This window comes from Sturnus vulgaris, chromosome 8, assembly GCF_052056855.1.
Source record: "Sturnus vulgaris isolate bStuVul1 chromosome 8, bStuVul1.hap1, whole genome shotgun sequence".
Taxonomy (NCBI): Eukaryota; Metazoa; Chordata; class Aves; order Passeriformes; family Sturnidae; genus Sturnus; species Sturnus vulgaris.
The window spans coordinates 17132843-17155148 of NC_142250.1; the positions used below are offsets into that span (position 1 = coordinate 17132843).

At 38.2% G+C, this 22306-nt stretch overlaps 1 protein-coding gene across 2 annotated transcripts in view; it reads right to left on the bottom strand.

Annotated features, from left to right (window-relative positions):
* ADK (adenosine kinase) overlaps positions 1–22306 on the bottom strand; it is a 271853-nt gene that overhangs the window by 19964 nt on the left and 229583 nt on the right. For both annotated transcript variants that reach the window (XM_014879843.2, XM_014879844.2), the window contains exon 9: positions 21120–21234. In XM_014879843.2, the coding sequence (XP_014735329.1) occupies positions 21120–21234 (115 nt within the window). The remainder of the gene's footprint in view (positions 1–21119; positions 21235–22306) is intronic.

Sequence of the window (22306 nt, forward strand, 5' to 3'; positions counted from 1 at the left end):
TTCTCAGTGCATCCTACTCTCTACCCTGTTAAGAAAGCTATTTAGAAACGTGCTTCAATGCTGTGTTGTGCTCTTAAGATAAGTCTTCAAGAGCAATGTTTTTTAGTAATTTTAACAGGATTCATTTGAATTGGAAATCATGAAAGAGAGGTCTTACATTAAACTCTGCCAGACAAGCAGAGTGTATTCATCCATTTCACAAGAAGGTATATTGATTTGCTCTAGATAACACTAAAACAATGAACAATGTGCTAAGTCTGTTGAAGACACATTGTAATAAACTAACCTGCTCCTTCCCAAGTGTGCATGGGCACACACAGATGTTCTACATTAAATGCACAGCAGACAATTGGATATGCATACAAATGTCTGTGTTTGGGCACAGAGAGTGAATAATGCACATTGTATTTTGAAGCTGTAAATGGGGTGTGGCATCAAGTAAGATTCTATTCAAGCAAACTAGCACAAATGAAAGTTCTCATCATCATCTTTTTCCTTTCTTTTCTCTGTCTTGACTCCCTCCCTCAGCTCCCTCTAGTATGTGCAGGTAAGTATTGCACTAGAAGCTCCTATTTTTGTTCTTTCTGTAGTAGATATAATTTTAAGTAACTGAATTAGTCTAATCCCCCAAATACATTAGCAAAATCTTCTAGTGTACAATTTTAATTTTTTTTTCCATGTCTACCTGGGTAATACATTTCCTTTCTGTAACTTCCTATGTATTTTCAAGCAGAGCAATAATCTCATATTTTGAAGTACTGAAGTTTAAGAAGGAGCAGGGCTTTGGAGCACATACTAAATCACAAAATATTGCCATCTGCACACATCCAATAGGCAAATTACCTTTCTTTAACCTTAGGAGAACTTCTAGCATAGTAGAGTCAATCAAACTACAGCTGCCAATAATACTGGGAGATCAACAAAAGAATACCGGGATTTGGGGGTTTTCCCCCTTTCCCTCATAATAAATGAAGTAAGTTAGAATTAAAGCTATCATTAAATTACATTGCTACATCTGTGTAATAGCACCAAAAGAGCTAATTTCTCTTACTGATCTGTTTTGTAGCAACTAAACACAACAAGATGAATCACGATGAAGCAGAAGTCTCCATTCCGAGTATCCTTGTTTTTGTGAATTTCATGTTGCTTTAACTTCATTTTTGATCCATTATGTTACAAAACTCCCAAATCCATCATAGCAAACATTGAGACACCTTGGCTAAGTGCACTGGTCATCAGTGGCCTTGCTTTTCAAAGTCCGTTCTCATTTCATTCATCATTCTGAGAGCTTATGAAAGAAAGAATAATTACATAAGTGTTTTGAAGTCCAAGTGCTGCTGCTCTGGGCATAAAATCCAGTGCTCTATTTTTATGTAACAAATATCTTTTGTGATACAACATATTCCACTTGGATATCATTTCCTGGAAGCCCAGAATTATGAGTGCAAATTGCAACAAGGTGATTACAATTAGGGAAATTTTAGAAAATAAGCATTAATAAAATCTAAAATTTTGTGGCTTTGATTCAACTTTCAGTGACTTTACATTTGTCAGGAACTCAACTATTTCAAAATGACATGGAAGTAATCAAATCCAGGCATTAATGTGACTTCATAGGCCAAAGACAAGGTAAGTTCACAGGTAATCAGAAGGATACAGCTCATTGGTAAATTTAGGTATTGTTAATCTCTCACATTACGTGTATAAAGAGGTGAAATCTCTATTTATTTTCCTAGGCAAACACATATGCTAGCATATCTGGCTTAACACATTACTGTAGGTAGAACAGTCTGGAGAGATAACTGAGAGCAATAGTAACTGAAAAAACCCAGTGCTCCTTCCATTCTAACACTCTTAAGCTCCCAAATGAATACAAGCCTATTTCACAGTGTTAGCAGAAACAATCGAACTCCGATGATAGGTGCAAATACTACAGGTCTGTCTCCAAAGCAAATTACAATCACAGACTACATGTCTACTCTTAGTACAGTAATAAACACCAGCAAGCAATCATTACATCCAATTAGGCTGAGTACTTTCCTTAACTGGGTCATTTACCAGTCTCTCTTGCTCTTAAAAGTAGATTAAATGTGTAAACTTACATTTAATTACCTGTAACAGAACTCTTATGGGCAACATGTTGGAGTGTCCTTAATTTTGTTTTAAAATAAAATGAAAGGGAGAAGGTAGACCTAAAATATATACAAAAAAGGTCTAGCTATTTCCTCAAATAATCTTTTGATCCATGGCTTGGTAGTGGCAGTACAGATGCTTACAAGATGGAGTCACATTCATGTTTCTTTTGTGAGCTTAACTTGTAAAATAAAGGAACAACTGTGGAACAGAATTCTGTCCCGTCTCCTCCCCACCTCCACCCTCTCTAACTTTCTTTAGATCAGGGGCCAAAAAAAAAAAAAAAAAGATAAAAAGAAAAGAAAAAAAAGAGAGACAGGAAGAACTTAACAGAACATAGAAACCTGAACTCAAAACCTATAAATGTCTCTGGGCAGCTGTAAGGTAAGAAGTAATGAGAAAAGTATTTGAAACCAGGCCATGTTACTTAGGATGGTTTTTAGCTCTCACCTGTCTCCAGAAGGTAAACCCCAAAAGGCTACAGTCTCTAAGTTTCTGTATCTTCTTCAGCACATCATAACATCTTTAAAAACCCTCAGTATAGCAATACTTTCTCTTGTTTTGTTCACCAGTAAAATTATGCTGCTGCTCTCCTTCACACAATGATAGCACACTCGGTCATGTAATCAAAGAGATGCTGCAGCTCCCCCAGCCCACCGACACAGCCCTGCCCAAAGCTACAGCGTGGGATGGCACTGAGCCCCAGCTCGGGATCCTCCAGACTTGCAGTGATTATGTGCTTCTAACCTGGCAGAGCTGATGCAACCTGTCACTTCTAAGCAAGCAGACAGAGATCCTGCATTTTCAAGCTGGGACTTTCAGACTTTCAGCCATTCTGGATGGACACTCTGGCACTTTGTGGGTGCATGCTAAGCTGGCCTTGTTTTGCACCCCAACACCTCCTCCCTCCACCATCTAGGTTTGTGCACTGTGGGTCTGGTGCTGTAGCTATGTAGGGCTTGTCAGAAAAAGAAGGAATCTCTTTGTGCCATTCAATGGAGTTGCAGCATGGCAAGCAAGATTCAAGTCAGCCACATGCTTTGGGATCTTTCTATCCAGTATTTTAATAGTACTCAACAAATGATGCTGTATTCTAATGAGTTCTGTATGTACCCAAGAAATCTTTATAACTAGTGATGTAGAAGTCGTTTATCCTTTATTGCTATAATAAACATATGACCCTAAACAAGTTACAGAGCAGTTGTCATTTAAAATGTTTTATTATGTCAGTGGTATGATACAAGAAATAGAAATATTAATTGATTTCCATAATAAAAACCCCAATTAATGGGTCTCTTTAGCAATGGAGCTAAAATTCTCTTTGCAGCTTGCTAAGCAAAAGTGATGATCAGGATGCAAAGTGCTGTCCCTCAGAGACAGCGAGTTCATTTCCAGTAGGAACAGAGAAAGAATATGATGCCAAAGACTTTGAATCTCCTGTGGCTCTAGTCATAGTCCCATAGATACCCGTAGGGGAAATGACAATGTGCAGACTCCCATTTTCCTCTGTCTTAGGAGGTAAATGAGACTTGTCTTCCCCTTATAGCTCTCATCAGACATACAAATTGTACCATTATCTGGTCAAGAGCATTTTGATTCAGAAGTCGTATTTGTAGCCTCTCAGTGAAGTGTGATTCATAGGATTAGAGTTAATAGGGGAAAGAAGGTTCATCTGAATCAACTTGTATACTCATACACATCAACTATTAGCAATGATGTAAAATTAAACACTATTTTTGCACACAGCGTGTATCCTCTGAACCTACACTTGATTCTGTCTGCAATCCTGTTAATTCAACACCACCCCTTTGAAATAACTCCTGATTTATACCAGCACAAGATTGGACTCAGAACTCTGTATATAGCTACAATTGTGAGAAAGGTACCAGCACTGACTAATGGCTCATGAACATCTTCTATAGTGGTTTGTTTACTTTCTCGAAGGTGTGGGGCACACTTAAACGTCATTATTTTCTATATCATCACTGCCAGTGCCAAGAATTAAATCTCTACTTTATTTCTTGTATTAAATAATTTTTAGCACAAGTAAACAGAACACTCTGCTTAAAAGATGGAGAAGCAAGAGGTCAACGGAAAATACTAGTTCTGCTTCAGTTTGTTGCTAATAAAACATTTTTAAAATATATATATGTGCATATATATATGGAAAAACTGCCCTAAAGAACAAGCTGCTGAATTTTTCTGGCATGTGTCACAATGTTTAAGGTTTAGAATGGCAATGAACTCTGTTGAAAAAGCCTTACAAGCACACAAGAGTATTGCCATTTGCCCGGCAGGCACCGATTTCAGAGGCAGCTGAAACGGCGCCCACTGAAGTGCCAGGAATGCACTGCTCCAGCTCGGCATGGCTGCTGGAGACAGAAGGTAGTGCTCAGAGCTCAAACCTCTCCCCTGACTTCTGCCCGGGCTCACACAGGGCTTGAGGACTCAGCAAAGGGCTGTGAAGTCACAGGCATCCAAATCAAGGAAAGGTTCTGCAGGTATTCACTGACACAATACACAGAGCCCGGAAGGACTGTGCAGAGCTCAGGAGAAATCACTCCTGAAGACAGGAGAGATGGGTTACAATAAACAAAGCCCATAAACTCTATGATCCTGGTCTCTATGAAGAGCAAGCTCTGCCACAGTGAGCTGAGCCACTGTGACACAAAACCAAATCTGGCTTTGGATATTAACAAATATATCTCCCTGCACTGTAAATCCTACATGTATTTGGACACTGTACATCTTATTTGATCCTCATATGCAAAACACCAAGCTACACCCTTCCACCATTATTTTTTGAGCTGTGTATGGGAATTAGAAATCCAAACAAATCTATTTCTGTTTGGAAATAGGTAGCCAAGACTCGTAATCACACACAGATGATGAGAGCTGGAATGCCAATGTCCAGTGTCAGGAATTCATCACAAAGGTGTGTCTGGGTTACAGTGACACGTGTGGCTCACCATGCTCCTCAGCATGGCTCTGGGGACTGCAAAAATGAACCATCTCTCAGCTCAGAAACCAGACTGTGTGTGCATTCACTTACTGTTTGCACTGACCAACAACCAACAGGAAACATCTATGCTTGTGCTGCACTTCATGGTATCTACAGATGTATTTTAAACCACTGCACAGCTAGGCCACCACAACATTGTCCTATGGGACAATCTTCTGACAAGTATCAACCTATAAATCACGTCAATGCCATTCCTACTCAAAAGCTTAGCATAACATTGGCTAAAAACGACACAAAATCAAAAACAGAGAGAGAAAAACACATTATAATTTGATTTTGAGTAGGACAAAAACTGTATTCTGCCTCGCATTTTTCATACATTAAGCATATTGCCCTGGCGGGGTAAACACACCTGTCAAAACTTGCAAGCTTTCTTAGCTATACCTCAGTTTCAGAATGGTGAACACAGAAATCACATCATTTAAATAAATGCCATGTTACATGACAGCTTTTTTTATGCTACATGATAATCTGAGAAGCATGGGTTGTCAGTGGAGGCAGAAATGGGCCCAAGGCAGTTCTATTTCACTTGAGCATCAGTAAGACTGAAAAGAGAAGGAGTGAGCATTAGGTCACTATAGAGCAGCTCTGAAGGAGATTTTTCTTCTGGGAGAATTTATATTTAGTTTCATAAATAAAATCAGTCCATTGGAATGAGAGAGACAGCCTTCCCGAGATATACTACTAAAAATAAGTTAATCTGCTTCTCCTTGAAAAAAAAAATTAATTTGTTACTAGCTGAACATTGATGAGGTAGCTATACCACAGAAATTATGCATCACTGCCTTTAAAAATTCAAATTACATGTAGAAATTTCATTTTTTCATCCTTTTACCTCAAAACTCAGCTCTAGAATTTTATAATTTTTTTTCCTTCTCATTCTGTATTTGTAAGCTCCATGTTTACTTTAATTAAGATCTCCCAAGACTACTTAATTATTTTTGAAGAATAAAATATGCTTACTAAATGAATTTTATCAGACTTTAGCAGGTTTAAAATCTATTTAGAAGATGTCACTGCAGTGGAGGCCAAAATTTGTTGTAATATCAGTGAGAAAATATCCCACTCTTAAAATGCCAGTTGAAACACAGAAACTCTTCTGTTTCTAATGGAATTCTTTAAGGGTTATACCAGTCTAAGATAAAAATCTGGCCCAAAACGAAGGAGTTCATTTGTCCCCTACATTAGTTGCAGATAATTTCTTAGATAATTAAATACTCCAAACTATGATCTCTGTAGTATCATGTTATCAGTTTAAAAGCATTACCTAACCCGTGACACAAGCAGGATGGTAAATCTACCACCTTTTAAAAACAAAGTCACCCACATTTTGATGTAAATTATGCACCCCTGAATTTTTACAATTATTGACTACAAGGTGTATTAAATTCATTTCCGCAGAGTTACTGTAACAGCAGCTTTGACAAAGAGTTTCTGGCAAGAGCTCTTGGATCATATGTTTGTGTATGGAGGCCTTTAAAGCATGGCAGTCCCATATGGGCACCCACAAAGGTAACCCAACAGGTTTACAGGGCAGGCACTGTCATTCAGTGTAAACCCCAATGCTACACAGTCAGGCTGCTTGACAAAACCAAAATAAGTAACCTTGCAGAAAAACCAGAAATTTCCAGCCTCTCTCTCTGCAGAACATTGTCAGACTCTGCCTGTCACTCCTGGTTACTTTTCCTTAAAGTATTATTTCTGTAGTATTAATTTGCTGAATAATTCAAATTTAAGTTATTCCAAAATAATAGCCAAAACAACACACTTATCTTTTTAGAAGCAATAAAACATTTTAAGATTAATCAAACTTCAGTTGGTGCATACAGGTCATGTTCTCTGTAATGTGTGTTATTCTTGTATTGCCAAGAAGACCAAGATATGTTTTAGAAGAAAAAAAAAAAAATCTTGCTTTGAAGAGTTTCCAATCTGAAAAGCAAGGCTGGTAAGCAAGCAAATAGATGTGTATAAGCAAAATATGGACACTCTGCTGATACAATTAAGTTATAAAAAGTTATGAAGAAAGGCAAGAAGCAGATACTGCTTTAAAAACCGCAGAGATATGCAGCAAAAAACTCTGGTTAGCCTACAGAGTGTGATCATTTGAACTGCAACTCAAAAATGTGGAAAAAATGGAAAATGCTTGTTATTTGTTCCTTTTAGAAGCATTTCAGTAGAAAACATATACTTAATGGCTATTTAGACAGTTTCACTGCTTTTTTTGCCATCTTTTCCTAGAGGAAATAAAACCAGATTTAAAAAGGAAAGACGTTAACATTTTTTAAGAAAAACTTTCCTTTTTCTGTGGTAACAAAATTAGTGCCTGTAACTCTCAACTTGCCAAATTCATCCTTTTACCAAGCTTTTACTCATCTTTGTCTTAACCACTCGTCCTATTTCCCCACATCCTTCACCATCACCTGTTGATTCTTGCTGATTAAAGCAATGCCTGAGGTGTCTACTGCTGACCAGAAGGCTAATTGTAGCCAGGCATCCTAGCACAATTTGAATTTTTGTGCTAACACAAACTGAGAAGGCTCCATTCTTCTTCCACATAAATACAAATCTGATCTGGTCTCTGCTACTCAGTGGCAAGAGTTGGGAGCAGGCAGTGCCAGGAAGGAACAAACTGCTTGGGAGCAGACTGATGTTTGGAGCAGGATTTTCTGCTGAATGCACTTGTCAAACTCAACCTTTGAGCCTGTATTGATTGATTCATGCAGTCTCTTATTTCCTTTCTGTTTTAATTCTTACATACCTGTGCATTTGCACATTCAGGATAAAACAGGAAGAGTGGTGCTCTCCTGCTGTAGCTCTGAGCTTTCTGAGCAGGTCTCTGGCTCCCAAAGGAGTCCAGCAGTGCCCCTGCTCCAGGGAGAGGAGCGTGTCCCTCCCCACCATGGATCTGATTCCAGCAAAGGGTGTGTGTGTGCTTCAAGCCTAACCTATTCCTAGAGTTTGGCTTGGCCTTGATGAGCCAAACCTCCTTCCTCTTTGTCATCAACTTCTAACATACTTTAATTTTTGTATACATTTCCCTCAATTACTCGAGATCACAGCTTCACATACTCTCATCTTCTAAAGCAGTGCAGTGTCTCCTCCAGAAGCCAACACACAGCACATATCCAGTACAGACATCTAATATGCTTTACTTTGTCCCTCCAAACATGTTTTGACTGCACACACACAAGACCATTTTATGTTTTCTGTATGTTACTCTTCATAACAAAACAACTCTGCCCTGATTTTTAAATGTTCAGCTATCTAGACAAGCAGGAGATCAAAAACAATTCTTAGGTTCTTTTATCATATTTGGTTTTAGTAAAGTATAAAAATGTCAGTGCAAAAAGCAGATACTTATATTACATGATGTGTCAGAAATTAAAAGAAAATTGCATTTTAAACATTCTACTAACTAAAGTGTTTTACTGCTCACAAAAGGATTTTGATATTTGTGTAGCAATTTACAGCAGACAATAGATACTGTAATCGAATCCACTGCAATCGTGTAATTTTTGACCAAACTGCTGTTGATAAATAATGCAAGTATTACGTTATTAAATTTTTTACAATTAGGTGACTAAGAAAGCTGTTTATTGCTTTCCGTTATACCCTCTGCTAATAAGATCGTTGTTGCAGATGTTCATGTGTGCTGCATTGATGTTTAATGGTGCATGATGCTCTAGGTGGTTCCCATAACCTTGCTTTGTCTACTATGAGCTGACTCAATTGATATGATAATAGAGAAAAGAGGTCTGAAACAAGCTGGGCTGTACTGGCACAATTTGCATAACCTTTAAATTTGCCATCACTTGATAGCCAACTGCTCCTAAAAATTCTTATTCAGTTGTCAGCGACGACAATGTACTGTACACACAGTGTTCTGCAATTGGACAGGTGCAGAGGGAAGAGAGGGCATGCACAGTTTACTGCACTGTTATATTCTATCAAGAAATGTACTTATTATCACATTTATAAAGCCAACAATTTGGAGTAGAGTTCTGCAGTTCCGTTTTTGATCAATTGCTATTAGACACAACGCATGGCCTGGCATCTTTTCAGGTTCACAGTACAATATCACAGTGTCACATTACAAGGGACATAAATATTTGGTTCCATAGACTCCTCTCTGATTTAGTTTTGACTGCTAATCACTGGGGCAGGCAGAAGAATCAGGACGGATTAGGAGGGCAGTGGGGGGCACAGGGTAGTGAACTACAGCAAATAAAATCAGTGTATGCAGCCTCCCAAACCTTAAATCTGGTCTCAGACTACTCTGGGCATTCTTTTTGAACAAACATTAGTATTATATCATTCAATGGGTATAACCAAAACATAACAATATAAAACCACTCCATGTTTACCCTATTCACTAAATCTGCTGTCTGTATATACTCTATGCCAGGTCTGCTTACTTTACTGTTTTTATTATTCATAACAAAGAAAACAGTTATGGAAAAAATAAGACAGAGCCTACTTTCATTCAAATGGGATCAACTACACAACAACATAAACATTATTTTTGGCATCCAGAGGTTTATATCTTAACTGCCACTTCACAATCTATAATAGGCCAGGTCATTGTTATCAGACTGACATGCACAGTCTACTTTTCACATAGGGTATTTAAATAATTTCCACTTTGCATTATCTCTAAAACCTACTGTGGAAATCACTGAGCCAAACTGATCATACAATCTCACAATTCCACTTTTAGACAATTAACCATTTCAAAGCACTCCAATTAACCTCCCACATGCCCTCAATGTTCATTCTAGACATTTTGTCATCTTACACAAAATAAATTCCAAGTCCCCAAAGTCAGGCAAAGCAAGACCCATTCAAATCTCCCCTTTGTCTGCTTTTTCCACTAGCCAGGATCTCTGCTCTGAACCTCCTGGAGCAAAGGATTTGTCTTCCATTCAGCCATCTATTTCCCACAACTTTCACTGTCTGAAATTGGATGCTACAGGAGAGAAACTTCTAATCAAAGGGTCAGTTCCTTCAGTTAATTTTCATCCAGGGACACCATACATACCCACATTTTACTCTCCTTCCATTCTGTGCAATTATTCTATAGAGACTATTTGAGCAGGTGAAGATTAGAGGCTTGAAAACATAAGTTCCACCATTTATGGCAAAAGCATGATATGGATAGCTACAATTTAAACTTTTCTACAATGTTCATTCAACTGTAATCACAAGATGGGAAATAAAATCTCTAAATTAAAGATGATGGGCTACCAGAGTCTGTAGGGCACCTTCTGAGTACAGATTCTGCTGTTCAAACTCCTCTGTGATGATTTGTTATGAAGTGAACTGCTGCCTAGCAAAAACAGGCTAACACTGCCAAAATAATGGAAAAACGTATTTCCTACAGAGGATAAACTGCCTGGGTAACAGTGGCCAAAGGGTGCAGATCTCTGTGCCCCTCACTTCTACCACACAACAAAGAAGACACCTCCAGATAAAATGTGTTATCAAATCTTTTAGCTTACAGAAGTTTGCTTTCTCTATAACCTCTAGATAGACTACAAAAATTGAATCACAGATTCCAGGCAAGGTACAACACACAAAAAGACACACGGATCAGTAGAATCCATTAATATTCATGAATGTTTTAAGTTCTCCATGACCATAATCAATAGCCAATGAAGTTAATGAGATCTTCCCATTGATTTCAAAAGACACGGGGTTGAGCCTCAGAGACAACAACATGGCATTGTCTCAAGCACTCCAGCTGATAACATACACTTTGATAATTTGCCTCTTCCCATCCAGAATTTCAGGAATAAACAAGAGATGCTATCTTATTTCAAACTGGTTTTGTGGAATGAACCACTACAAAGGTCCACATGGAACATATAGTATCTTTAATTGAAGAGCAGTCAAGGACACAGTAGTTACCCATGTTGTTAATGCCAGTATGAGATCCATAAATAAGACAACTGTTATTTATTTAAGGCAACACAAAAAAGCCCTGAATGTATCATCCTCCCAAAAGGTTGAGATTTTGTTTTGTTTTAACTTTCGGCCCTGGAAAGCAGTGATTCTAACTCTTATGTCTTCTAACATATGGAAGCCCATCCAATAGATTTAAACATTGATAAGTTGAGTTTTTAGTTCAAACTGGCCTTGACCTTGGGCAGTGTGACATTATCTGAAAACCATTAATGGTCTGAAACTAAAGGAAAAGCTCATTAATAAAAGCAAAACCATACAAAGGTACAAAGGCAAAACAAAAAACCCAACAACCCCAAAACAACAAAAAAAGGAAGTTTTATTAAAACTATTGATCCTGACCTAGGGCACTACAGACATTGATCTTCCCACATCTCCACAGGAAAAAAAAGAGTTAAGCGAACAAATTATTGATCTATTATGAAACCTGCTGAACAAGCCTACATTTAATTTCTTACAATGAAAAAAATAATCACACCAAATTAGGATATGGAGAAAATCTATTTCTCAAAAATTATTGATAAAAAAATACTATTGGATTAATTGAATAAAACAGACAGCCTGTTAGTATGATTCAACCCTAAATGTTGGAAAGTGAGAAGTATAAACTTTTAAAGCAGTGGTTTCAGGTTTCAACTCATTAAAGCATATGTTTTTAAGGAGAAATGGCTGGTGTCCAATACTGAATATTGCAGGAATGTCAAATGAATGCACAGAAAAGGACAATGATGAACTTAAAGCATAAATTTAATTAAAAGCGTCTAGGATTATTATTTTTTATGAAACAGAATACTATAAATTTGGATTTTCTTCCGTTTTTTCAAAAACTCAGAAAGATCTATTTAGACTGACATATCACTGTAGATGTAGAAACAGTTGTCAAAAAACTGAAAGTCACCAGAATTCCCTGTTTAGTGTACATGGAGATGGATAGGTAGGTAGGTGTCATTTTCACAAAACAGGGATAACCTTGACAAAGCTGCATCAATTACATGCATATGTGAAAAGCACAATTTAAATCTGGAAGGCTGCTGCACTTCCAGTGCTTCCCAATTACTGATTCTGCTGTTTCACCATCCTTTTAGTTGAGCTCTACAACAAAATTGGTGGTTTTCAGCATATGAGATAATAGAGTTTGTTTCCCTTCTGTGGCTCTGTCCCCATATTCTTTACTCTTTGCTTTGTAGACATCTTTCTACAGCATTATCAGCCAATGTTGAAGCTATTTCTATTCCAACTTTGGAACTAGAGTCTTTGTTGCTAGATGGAAATTCAAAGCAAAGCACCATCTTTTATGCCTCAAAGTGAGGCTCCACAGCATCTTCAGCCAGTCTGCAGATGTGGAGCCTCATCCTTGTCTGCTCCCAAGGCAAATGCTGCCTGCTCTCCTCCCATGCTGGCAGCAGCATTCACCTGGACACTGCAAGGGGCTGGTCCAGGGCACTCAAGCCCTCAGCAGGCAGGTTGTGGCAGCCTGTGCAGGCTGATACCTGCCCCATGGGGCTGGACAGGTGCTGGCAGGGTGGGAGGAAAAGTAGGGGATGGAAATGTGTGTCCTAGGAGGAGCCATGGACTTCTGATTTGACTCTCAGTTTAAAAGTGCCATGGACCCAGGTCTCAGAGCCTGGTGCTCTGAGGACAGAGCCATTGCAGCCATGGAATGTGTAAGGTGAACCCTCATTTCTGCCACGACTGCTCAGAAGAGTAGGGGCCTGCTTTGGTAACTACAAGGCTCAACTCCTACCATTCTCCCTTGTCAAGATTTGTGCAAGGCAGCTCTGTTGCTTCATGATTTGAGCCAACAGAATAATAATGTTACTGATGTAACAGTTTCTGAAGAAATACCTCACAACTCACTCAGGTTGCAAGTAAAATGATACCAGGTTTTAACTATTACAGCCATTACAGCAGACACCAGCAATTTATTATAAATTAATTTTGTGTGGGTGCTCTAACTGGGGAATAATATCAAAGAGAAAGCTTCATTTCTTTAAAAGAAAAAAAAAAGCACTGCAGTTTAGAGGTACTTTCTTTCCATAAAAAGAATGCTTGTTCAGGATTTAATGGCACCTGAATCTGTAAATTCCTTCAATTTTGCTCTCCAGAGTCAAGAAAGAAAAGCCTCGAGTGATTTAAGAGGTGGCCTTACCAAAATCCCCTGCCCTAAGTCCAGTTTCAATGCTAACTGTGGGTACCTGCTCTGGGGTAACATCTCCTGCCTATATTTCTGAGAGAGCTCTACAGTGCAGCAGGCACCATCTTCTTGTGAGATGTTTAGATTCATCTGGAATAGTAAAAACGTAAGTTGAGTGTGAAGAATGGCAAAAGTGTCCAAGATTCATGGGCTATAAAATTCTTTGTCAATCAATGTAAAAAAGGTGCCCATTTAAAAAACAATCTAGCTTTAAATACACAGTGATGGGCTCTAAACCACAAACTACCACACCATAAAGAAAATTTGAAGTAATAACAGATAATTCTGTGAAAATGTCAGATCAATCATAAGTGGCAGCCAGAAAAGCAAGCAAACTGTTAGGAACTATTAAGAGAGGAATTCAAAACAAAGAAAACAACAAAATTAAGGCACTTTGTAAATTCCTCAGGAACTTGCAAGTTGAACATTCTGGTCCCCCATTCACAAAGACTAAGCAGACCTGCAAAAAGGTGCAGTGGAGGGTGGCTCAGAGTGTCAGAATTATGGATCAAACACAGAACAAGTAAACAGAATATGAAAAGAGTATGGAAAAAAGACCAGTGCAGGGGAGATAAACAAGAGTTCTTCAAAATCAAAAGTAAAAAGACATTGTACATGGAATGATTATGGACTGGCCATGTAACACAAGCACTTGGAGGCAGCCAGGAACACTCATGTCTGAATTCAAACAAATAAGGGGATGCATTTCTTTACATACCACAGACTGTGTGGCACTCACTAACACAAAGACAACATCTCTAGTTCACAAATCCCCAAGCAACATTTTGCTGGGGTGTAACATGGAACTATTACTCCAGATTTGCTCTGGTTTTATCCTCATTTCCAAACTCCCACTGCTGTACACTTGCAAACATCACGATGGAGACAGACCTTTGGTCTGCCTCAGTCCTGCTTCTACTCTTTCACTCTGTATTGCCACTCCAATATGGTATCATTTCTACTACCTAAGCACTGGATTTGTCTATTAATAGTTATGTCTCCAAGAATCCTTTTTAGAATTACAGTATAAAAACTGAATTCCTAAATCTATGTATCTGTATCTGAGAAACAAATACAGAAATTCTTCCATGGAAGAATAAATACAGCCTAATTCTAAGAAATGGAGTAGGGGTCCATATTTATTGTCCTTTAACAAACATGCATTTTTCCACAGACTAAAGGGGTAATTTTTCCTCAGAATTGTAGAATGTAAACTCATTGCAGCACCTGAAATTGGAGCTAGGTGTGATATTCCTTACTACTAGTGATTATACTTGAAAAAGAGAATTCCCATCTTCACTGCCAATTTCTGGGCTAAATTACTGTATTGACACAGTAGACTAGAGAAGACATCCTTTTCTTAAATCAATATGAGATTACTGACACACACATGTCCCTATTTGCATATGTGTATACACATTCTTTGAGGTGCAACACTTTTGAGTCAAGACACCTGTATCCAGGAATTCAGGTTTTAATAATGTGTTTCACCTGTCTAATACAATGCTCAGTCTCCCACTCCCATGCAGCATAAAAGCATGAGTGGTTTCAGTTACAAAAAGGTATTACCCAGCTTTGCTATTCATTAATCCCTATCAACAAATGTTAATTATTAATTTAGATTTTGTGGTTTCCTAAGACACAAATTAACTGATTATTTTGGGCTTTCTGGCTCACTTGTTAAGCCATTAGGGGATTAAAATGTCCTTTTTCTTCTAAATCCACTTTTGTTTTTGAAATTTTCCTTTCTATTCATGAATATAAATGGATAGGGAAGAGTCAAAGTGTGTAATTGCCTAAAAAAGAGAGCACATGGTAATAAAATTCAGCTACTGTTTCCCTGGCACTGCTCTGGTTTGTATAAATGCATAGGAAGGCTAGTTGAGAAAAAAAGGGCTAGTTAAGGTTTTCCTGTCTGGAAGGCCAAGTATGAAAGCTGTAAGCAAGGAAAAAATATAACATCTTTTCTAAGAGAAGAACACATTATACTCAGTAACTTACAGCAGAGGAGCTGCAAACAGACCCACCATAAAATGTCAGCAGTGTCAATAGTATGAAATACCTCTATGTTTTACAGATAGGCTTACAGGGTAACATGTTGGTCTGTGATTGCAGGACAACCTCACAAAGAAAACCTACTGACCTCTGTTTAGAGTGAGCTATATGCTTGAGCATCAGCCCTGTTTATTCTCCCCAAAAAAACGTATCCCATCATGCTATTACAGTCTAAGAATGGCTCTTAAAAATCTCTCATTTCCACAACTGTGATAAACCTTCTTAAAGAAAGGGTTTTAAAAAGTCTCCTAAAATACTTAAGATCTAACATATAATAAAATGTAAAAGGAGTTTCATAGTTCACAAAACATACTATCATTTATCATTATTTTAATTTAGATCAGGTTTTAGCTCTATTCAAACATAGAAACTTTTAATTTATGAGCATATCTGCATACATTACCATAAGAACAGTTGTACTGAGTGGCACCAACACCCAAATAGCTCAGCCTTCTGTTTCAGATGACATGTAGAGGCAAATGTCTACTATTTCTTCAATATCAAGAGCTTGGTAGGCAGGCTCCAAAATTTGGCAACATTGCAATTTTATTGTGACATATTAACTTGGCTACACTGCACTGACTTTAATTTATGGAGTAGATCAAACAACAATGATAACACATAGGAATCTACAAAACTATTTCTACATGCACTATGTGGTAGGTGCACTAATGAAGTTTTAAGATGAACCTCTGTCTTTTTACCACATTTGCCAGGACTGCTAATAGAGTCCCTGAAATATCTCAAGCAATGTGTCCCAAAAATGAAGATTTAAGTGGTTAGTAAGCCTGACCTGAGCTGGTTTTAATGCTTGAATCTGTAGAAAAATTCATTTTTACTGCCATAGTCTAGCAAATGAGGTTATTACAAACATGCCCTTAACCAGAGGTGGTCCTGCAAACATCAAGGGGGAAAAAAGAATGGAAAATTCTATGTTCACCCTGAATAGGCCAGATTTCATCATTCATAACTTGAAAAATGCTGAAGTGATTTTCTTTAAATTTGGATTGTTTTTCTTTCCTCTATTAAAGCCATAAACCAAGCCAAGTTTAAAGTTTGTAGCTTTAGCTGTTCTTGAATTATGCAAATATTTCAATATAAAAGCATTTTCCATTGCTGAACTGATTTTGCTCAGACTTTCTGGAGATTTCCCCTTGGGCCAAGACCAGTCATAAAATGTATCTGACTAAAAGTAATTTGTTTAAAACTGTTATGAGCAACTCTGTAAAAGGGATAGCTTTCACAGATTTGATTCTGACAAACATTAAAGCACACATATAGATAGGACATATATGTTCCTGCCAGAGCTTGTGATTTTTAATGTAATTCTGAAATCAGGAGACTGCACATGTTCATTAACTTCCCCTGCTCTCTCTGCTTAGGTATTTCTTGTGGTTACAGAAGAAAGTCTTGAATGTGAAATGCATCCTATAAGCTTAGTCAAACCTCAAAATTCAGTTAAATCCAGAATCTCAGGCCTGCTAAGAGGGATATCATGGAACAAGGCTGTGGTAGTGGGATCAGAGTCTTGTTAGCCAAGTAATTCCCAGGATGGATGAGGAGGATCAACACAAGAAATTAACCCAATACTGTTCCTCAAATAAACTTTTTTTTAAGCAAGTCTACAGATCCCATTTTTAGTTACCAGTCCTTTTTCCTAAGCATAATCCTCTGTGCTGAAAGGCTTTGTCACAGGTGTCTCTCACAGGCTGGTTTTTCCAAGAGAGTTTTGTCAAAATTCAGTCATGTTGGGGATCAATGATAGAGAAAATTACAACCTTTGTGACCTTGCTCCCTCTTCAGGTCACTGAGAAGGTCCAACACCTCCAAGTTTTTCAGTAAAAAGATAACATTCAACATTCCAAAAAATGTACCTCTGGCTGCCCAGAAAGGTTGCAGATATTCCCAGCCCTGGAAACATTCAAGGTCAGGCTGGACAGGGCTTTGAGCAAGTTGTTCTAGCTGAAGATGTTCTTTCTCATTGTGGGGGGTAGGACTAGGTGACCTTTAAAGGCTCTTTCCAACCCAAACCGTTCTACAGTTTTATGACATGGAGAGGAAAATCTCACACCACAATCATTTGCTTGTGCTCAGTGGAGCCTTATTAGAAGGTGACAGTAAATTCAGTCATCACTGTATCTGCCACAGCTCCTGTATGCCAACCCTAAACATTCCTTTCCTTGCCTCTAAAACACACTGATCACACTCAGCTTGAATTTGAGCTTGCCTCTTCCTTGCAATGACAGAGAACAGGAAGGAAGGGGAGAGAAAAGGGGCCTTGGGGCTGGAGTACTGACAGAGCAGATATGAACAGACAGCACAAAGACCCAATGCACTCCATGATAAAGACAGAGAATTTTTTCCTCTGAAAACACAAATAATTCTGGCAGCCAAAGAAAGTGGATGGACAAATGGGAATGGCTTAGACTGGGACTGCTGATGCAGTTTTTGCTGCTTACTGTTTCTGTGATCTGCTCCAGCTGCCTGGACCTCTAAAAGCTGTCAATCCATACCTGACTGCCTACAGCTTGTGGTCTGTTTGAGGTAATCCACCAGTATTTTTGGTTGACATTAAAACAATGTTGTATAAATTGCAGCAATTCATAAGATGCCTAAAAATCTTTGCAGTATGGCTAGGCCAGTTTTTTGGAGGAAGACGATTTTTCAGCTGTCTCAGTCTAAGCTCTCTCTTTCATATACAAGAACTATATTGTCCAATCTGGTCAATCTTTTCTTTTGGTATAAGCTTGTGCCTTTCTGCCCTATGCTCTGCTGCTAAAATACCTGTTGATACTTCCATTCTCTGAATGTCCAAGAATCAAGAACTGTTGCCACAGCCCTCTCCACATGTAATGACCAGCTGTATCTGGCCCTCTTCGTAACACACACACACCTCTACCCTGCCCCAGAAAGTCCATGTCACATTTTCAGCATGTATCACTCTGTGCCCCTTCATGAATGGCCTGGCAATCTGCAACAACCCTTTTTATCCATCTTATTTCCTCTCCTTCCAGCCAGAACTGTATCCAAGTATATCCCCTCATTATTTCCATAACCTGATCCTCATTTGACTGACACATAACTCTTCAAAGACGTGTGCCCTCCTCTCGCCACCCAACCCCAGGGCTGCCTTGGCTGGGAACATCCTTAACAGAGCCTTTAACAGAGCAAACAGAGCTGTGTCACACATGTCCTCACAGCCTCCATGCTGCCTGTCTCATTTTGCCATGCATGGGGGCAGGGGAATGGGAAGCAGGATGGGGGTGGCCATCTGGCTGTGATGCTCACAGAGCACAGCCTGATCCAAGCTTGGCCCTCCTGGTTGCCAGGGCACTGCTGACTCATCTCCACCTTGCCATTGGCAGGACTTTCAGGTCCCTTTCCACAGCACTTCTCTCCAGCCTCTCCTTCCCCAGTTTGCACACACTGCCAGGGCTGCCCCATCTTAGGTGCAGAATCCAGCACTTGCTCTTGTTAAACTTCATATGGTTGGTGATTGCCCATTTCTCTAATTCGTCAAGGTCTCTCTGCAATCTGTCGAGGTCTCTACATAAATATGTTGTTCAACATAATAAACATGTTGTTCTTATTATTGTTAACCTGGACAAAATGCAAAGCAGAAGGTATGAACAAGCACACCCAAATCCATAGCTGACTTTGCAAATACTACTTCAATCCAGCACAAGCTCTTTGAGACTTTACCTTTCCCTCACAAAGGCAAGATAAACAAGTACACACACAGCCTTCTTTTTCAAAAACTGTACTCCTGTGCATTAGAAAAAAGAAAATAATTTTATACTGGTAACTCATAAATGTAGTCATTTTTTAAAGATAATTTAGAAACTTTTATACATTCCATTGCAGGTTTTAAATCTAGACCTAGTTAGTTCTGAAATAAGTGTGTTAGCAGCACTCTGTGCCATTCTATGGTATCATCACATGCTAAATTAAGGGACACATTTTCTTTCTTTCATTATTATTTTAATGTGAGGAGGTGGGAAAAAGATGGTCCACACCAAAGGAAAAGGGGGAAAACAATAACAAATTGTTATCTCTTTTGAGAATTGCCCCACAGGCCAAACATTTTTATGTTCTTAATCATTATTAAATGACTTAACATGACACACAGAGCCTGGCGAATGATTGCATCCTGACACAAGAACGAATTACAAATGAAATGAAAGATCAAGCTGTATTAGAGGACTGCCTCTGGGAAATGAAAATCTTTAATTCTCTTTTATTATTGACATTTATTTGGCTGCCATGAATAACAACATAGCAAAGAGATTCAGCTATGCTTGTGCACTGAATAGCTTATCGCACGGCTCAAAACTGCCTTAACATTTATCATGTTTGCTTTTGTAGCTGACACCATTGCATATAGTCTCTATCCATCTCACATTTATCACGCATATAAAGTGCATTCTCTAATTTAAGTTCATTTCAGAGCGAACAAACAGCTAAGATTAGCAAGTGTCAGTCCTCAAATAAGCTCCCGGTTGTAAAAATATCAAAGAAGGGATTAATGGATTTGTTAACAACTACAGTTTGAAGAATAAAAAAAGTACTCAGTGAAAATTAAGTAAGAGCACAGGAGGGTTACATATAAGATTTAGGTTTACTACATTATTACTAGCTCATGTATAAAAACATTTTTATGCTGCTATTTTTCAGTCAACTGTACAATACTCAACTGGAGTGCCTCCACATGAGCCATTCATATTAGGCAGTAACTTTCTGGAAGGAACACTTCCATCATCATTCAGTGAGATACACATACCCAACTCTCAGTGACTGGTTTCTATTTCCTTTAAAACAGTTTGTAGCTAACAAAATAGGGGGAAGGAGCAAACTGTTGAAGAAACCATTCAAGCTGCTGCTAGGAATGATCTTTATGGCAGTGACATACCTGCTTAGTGCCTAGCCCTGAAGCCACAGTCTGAAGTCAATTCTGATTCTGAGGCAAATACTCTATGAGTAAGCACCAGTCCCTCAGGTGCAAAGCTTCCTCTACTTCACTTGATTTCCAAAGGAGGAATTCAGCTCAGCCTAATAACTTACCTTGTGAAGGAATGAGCTACTAAAATGGCTCACCACAGCACATGTTTTTAATAGCTTTATTTAGTCTAGAAGCATAGGTGGACAGAACTAAAGAGACTGTCAAAAGGTAGGCAGTCATGTTTATAATGCTTCAATCTGTGTGTCGTACATCATTAATTTAGACAGCAGAAACTACTTGGATCCCTGCTAGAACACCTCTTTCCCACGTACTCTTTTGAGAATTGAAGAGCAGACAGCTGAGAAAAGCTAAAGTGAGACTTTCTGCTCAAAGCAAAAAAAAGCCTGGAAATTCACTTAGTACTGGATTTCACTTCCTCCTCTTTGCAAATGTTTAAATATACTACACTGTTGCACAGCTGCTCTCAGCAGGCACAGTGTATTCTTGTTTGTAGCAAAGATGGCTACACAGATAAAATCTCAAGTCATAAAAATCTGAGTAAAACCAACTGGATCAATATTTTAAATCTATGTTATAAAAATGTTCAGAACTAAATTCTCAGGCATTCTTGTGAAATAACAGCTTCTTAAATTCAGACTCCTTAAACAATTAAAAATATAAAAGATGAGAAACATGGAGTAACATCAAAAGGCAAATGCTCTGACTACCATGTTAAAATTGTTTTAAAACCACAATTTGTAATTGATTAGCTGGAATATTTACTGTGTGCAACAAGAAATATTTGAAGAGCATACCTGTAGCCAGTATGGTGTCATCCTTGCCTTGGGTGAAGACCACAATTCGCTGCCTTTTAGTGTTCACCTTCGGCAGCGCTTGTGTCTTCCGGGCTATCTCTTTAATGTCTTCAGTCTATTAGGAGAGAGAAAGAAAATTCTTGTTACAGCACACTGGAGTGGTGGGAACTTTATTAGCAGATCAAAGATTTATTTTCTTACAGCTAGGTATAAAATAGACTTTACTGTCAGCAGAGGAAGATTTTTAAAAGGAGGAATACTTCATTCTCCAAAGGGTTTATGTAGTTCTATGAGACCACTGTTTTCAATCCTGATAATGATAGTTCAGCTATCCAACTACTGCAAAACTGCAAAGCTAACAAAGGAATTACAGAGCATTTCTTAATGAGCAATTAGTGGTTTCTTTCCTGCTGACTAGATTCTAATCATACCTATCATAAAATTAAAAATAAAATTGATAAGAGAGTACTTTGGATAAACTCTGAGCCTGATTTTCATCCAATTTAGCCATGTTTTATATTGTTGTATTACCTCTGACTTCAGCACACTTACAAATACTTTCTCTAACTTCCCTACAGTAACTGGTGCCATCAAGCAAAGTGTAAACTGTACCCCTGAGAGAGTGTGCAGCCCAGCTCCCACTAGCTGGTTGCATAATTGAGATGCAGGGAAGCAAAGGGCAAAAGGTATATTCAGTGGGGCACAGAACATGACCAATTTTCTAAAGGAAGGCTCATCTGCAAAAGTTTCAGAAATCTTTGCTTTAAAAGGATGTTGTATTTCACTGTGCATGTAGCTAGGAACAGAGAACCTCGCAGCCTGAGCCAACCTCTCATTCATCCAGTGTCTTACACACCAACAAGTCTGAAGTGTTTAAATTAATGCAGTAAACTCTAACACCACTACCTGTCATTAGAATATTCCCACATTTGTCCTACAATCTAAAACAAAAGGATTTAAATTTCTAATTTGCTTACCTTTCAAGCTAATCTATAATAGGTATTTCTGTTACTTGTATTAGCATCAAATCCTTTTATAATGCTATATGGGAAACTCTTGCTCTCAGATTTATCTCAAGTCAGTAAGTTCTACAAATTAACTTTGGCATATATAATCTATTTCTTGCCATAATTTTTATATATATATATATTTTAATTTATTTGTCTTATATTTTTCTAACATTAGGA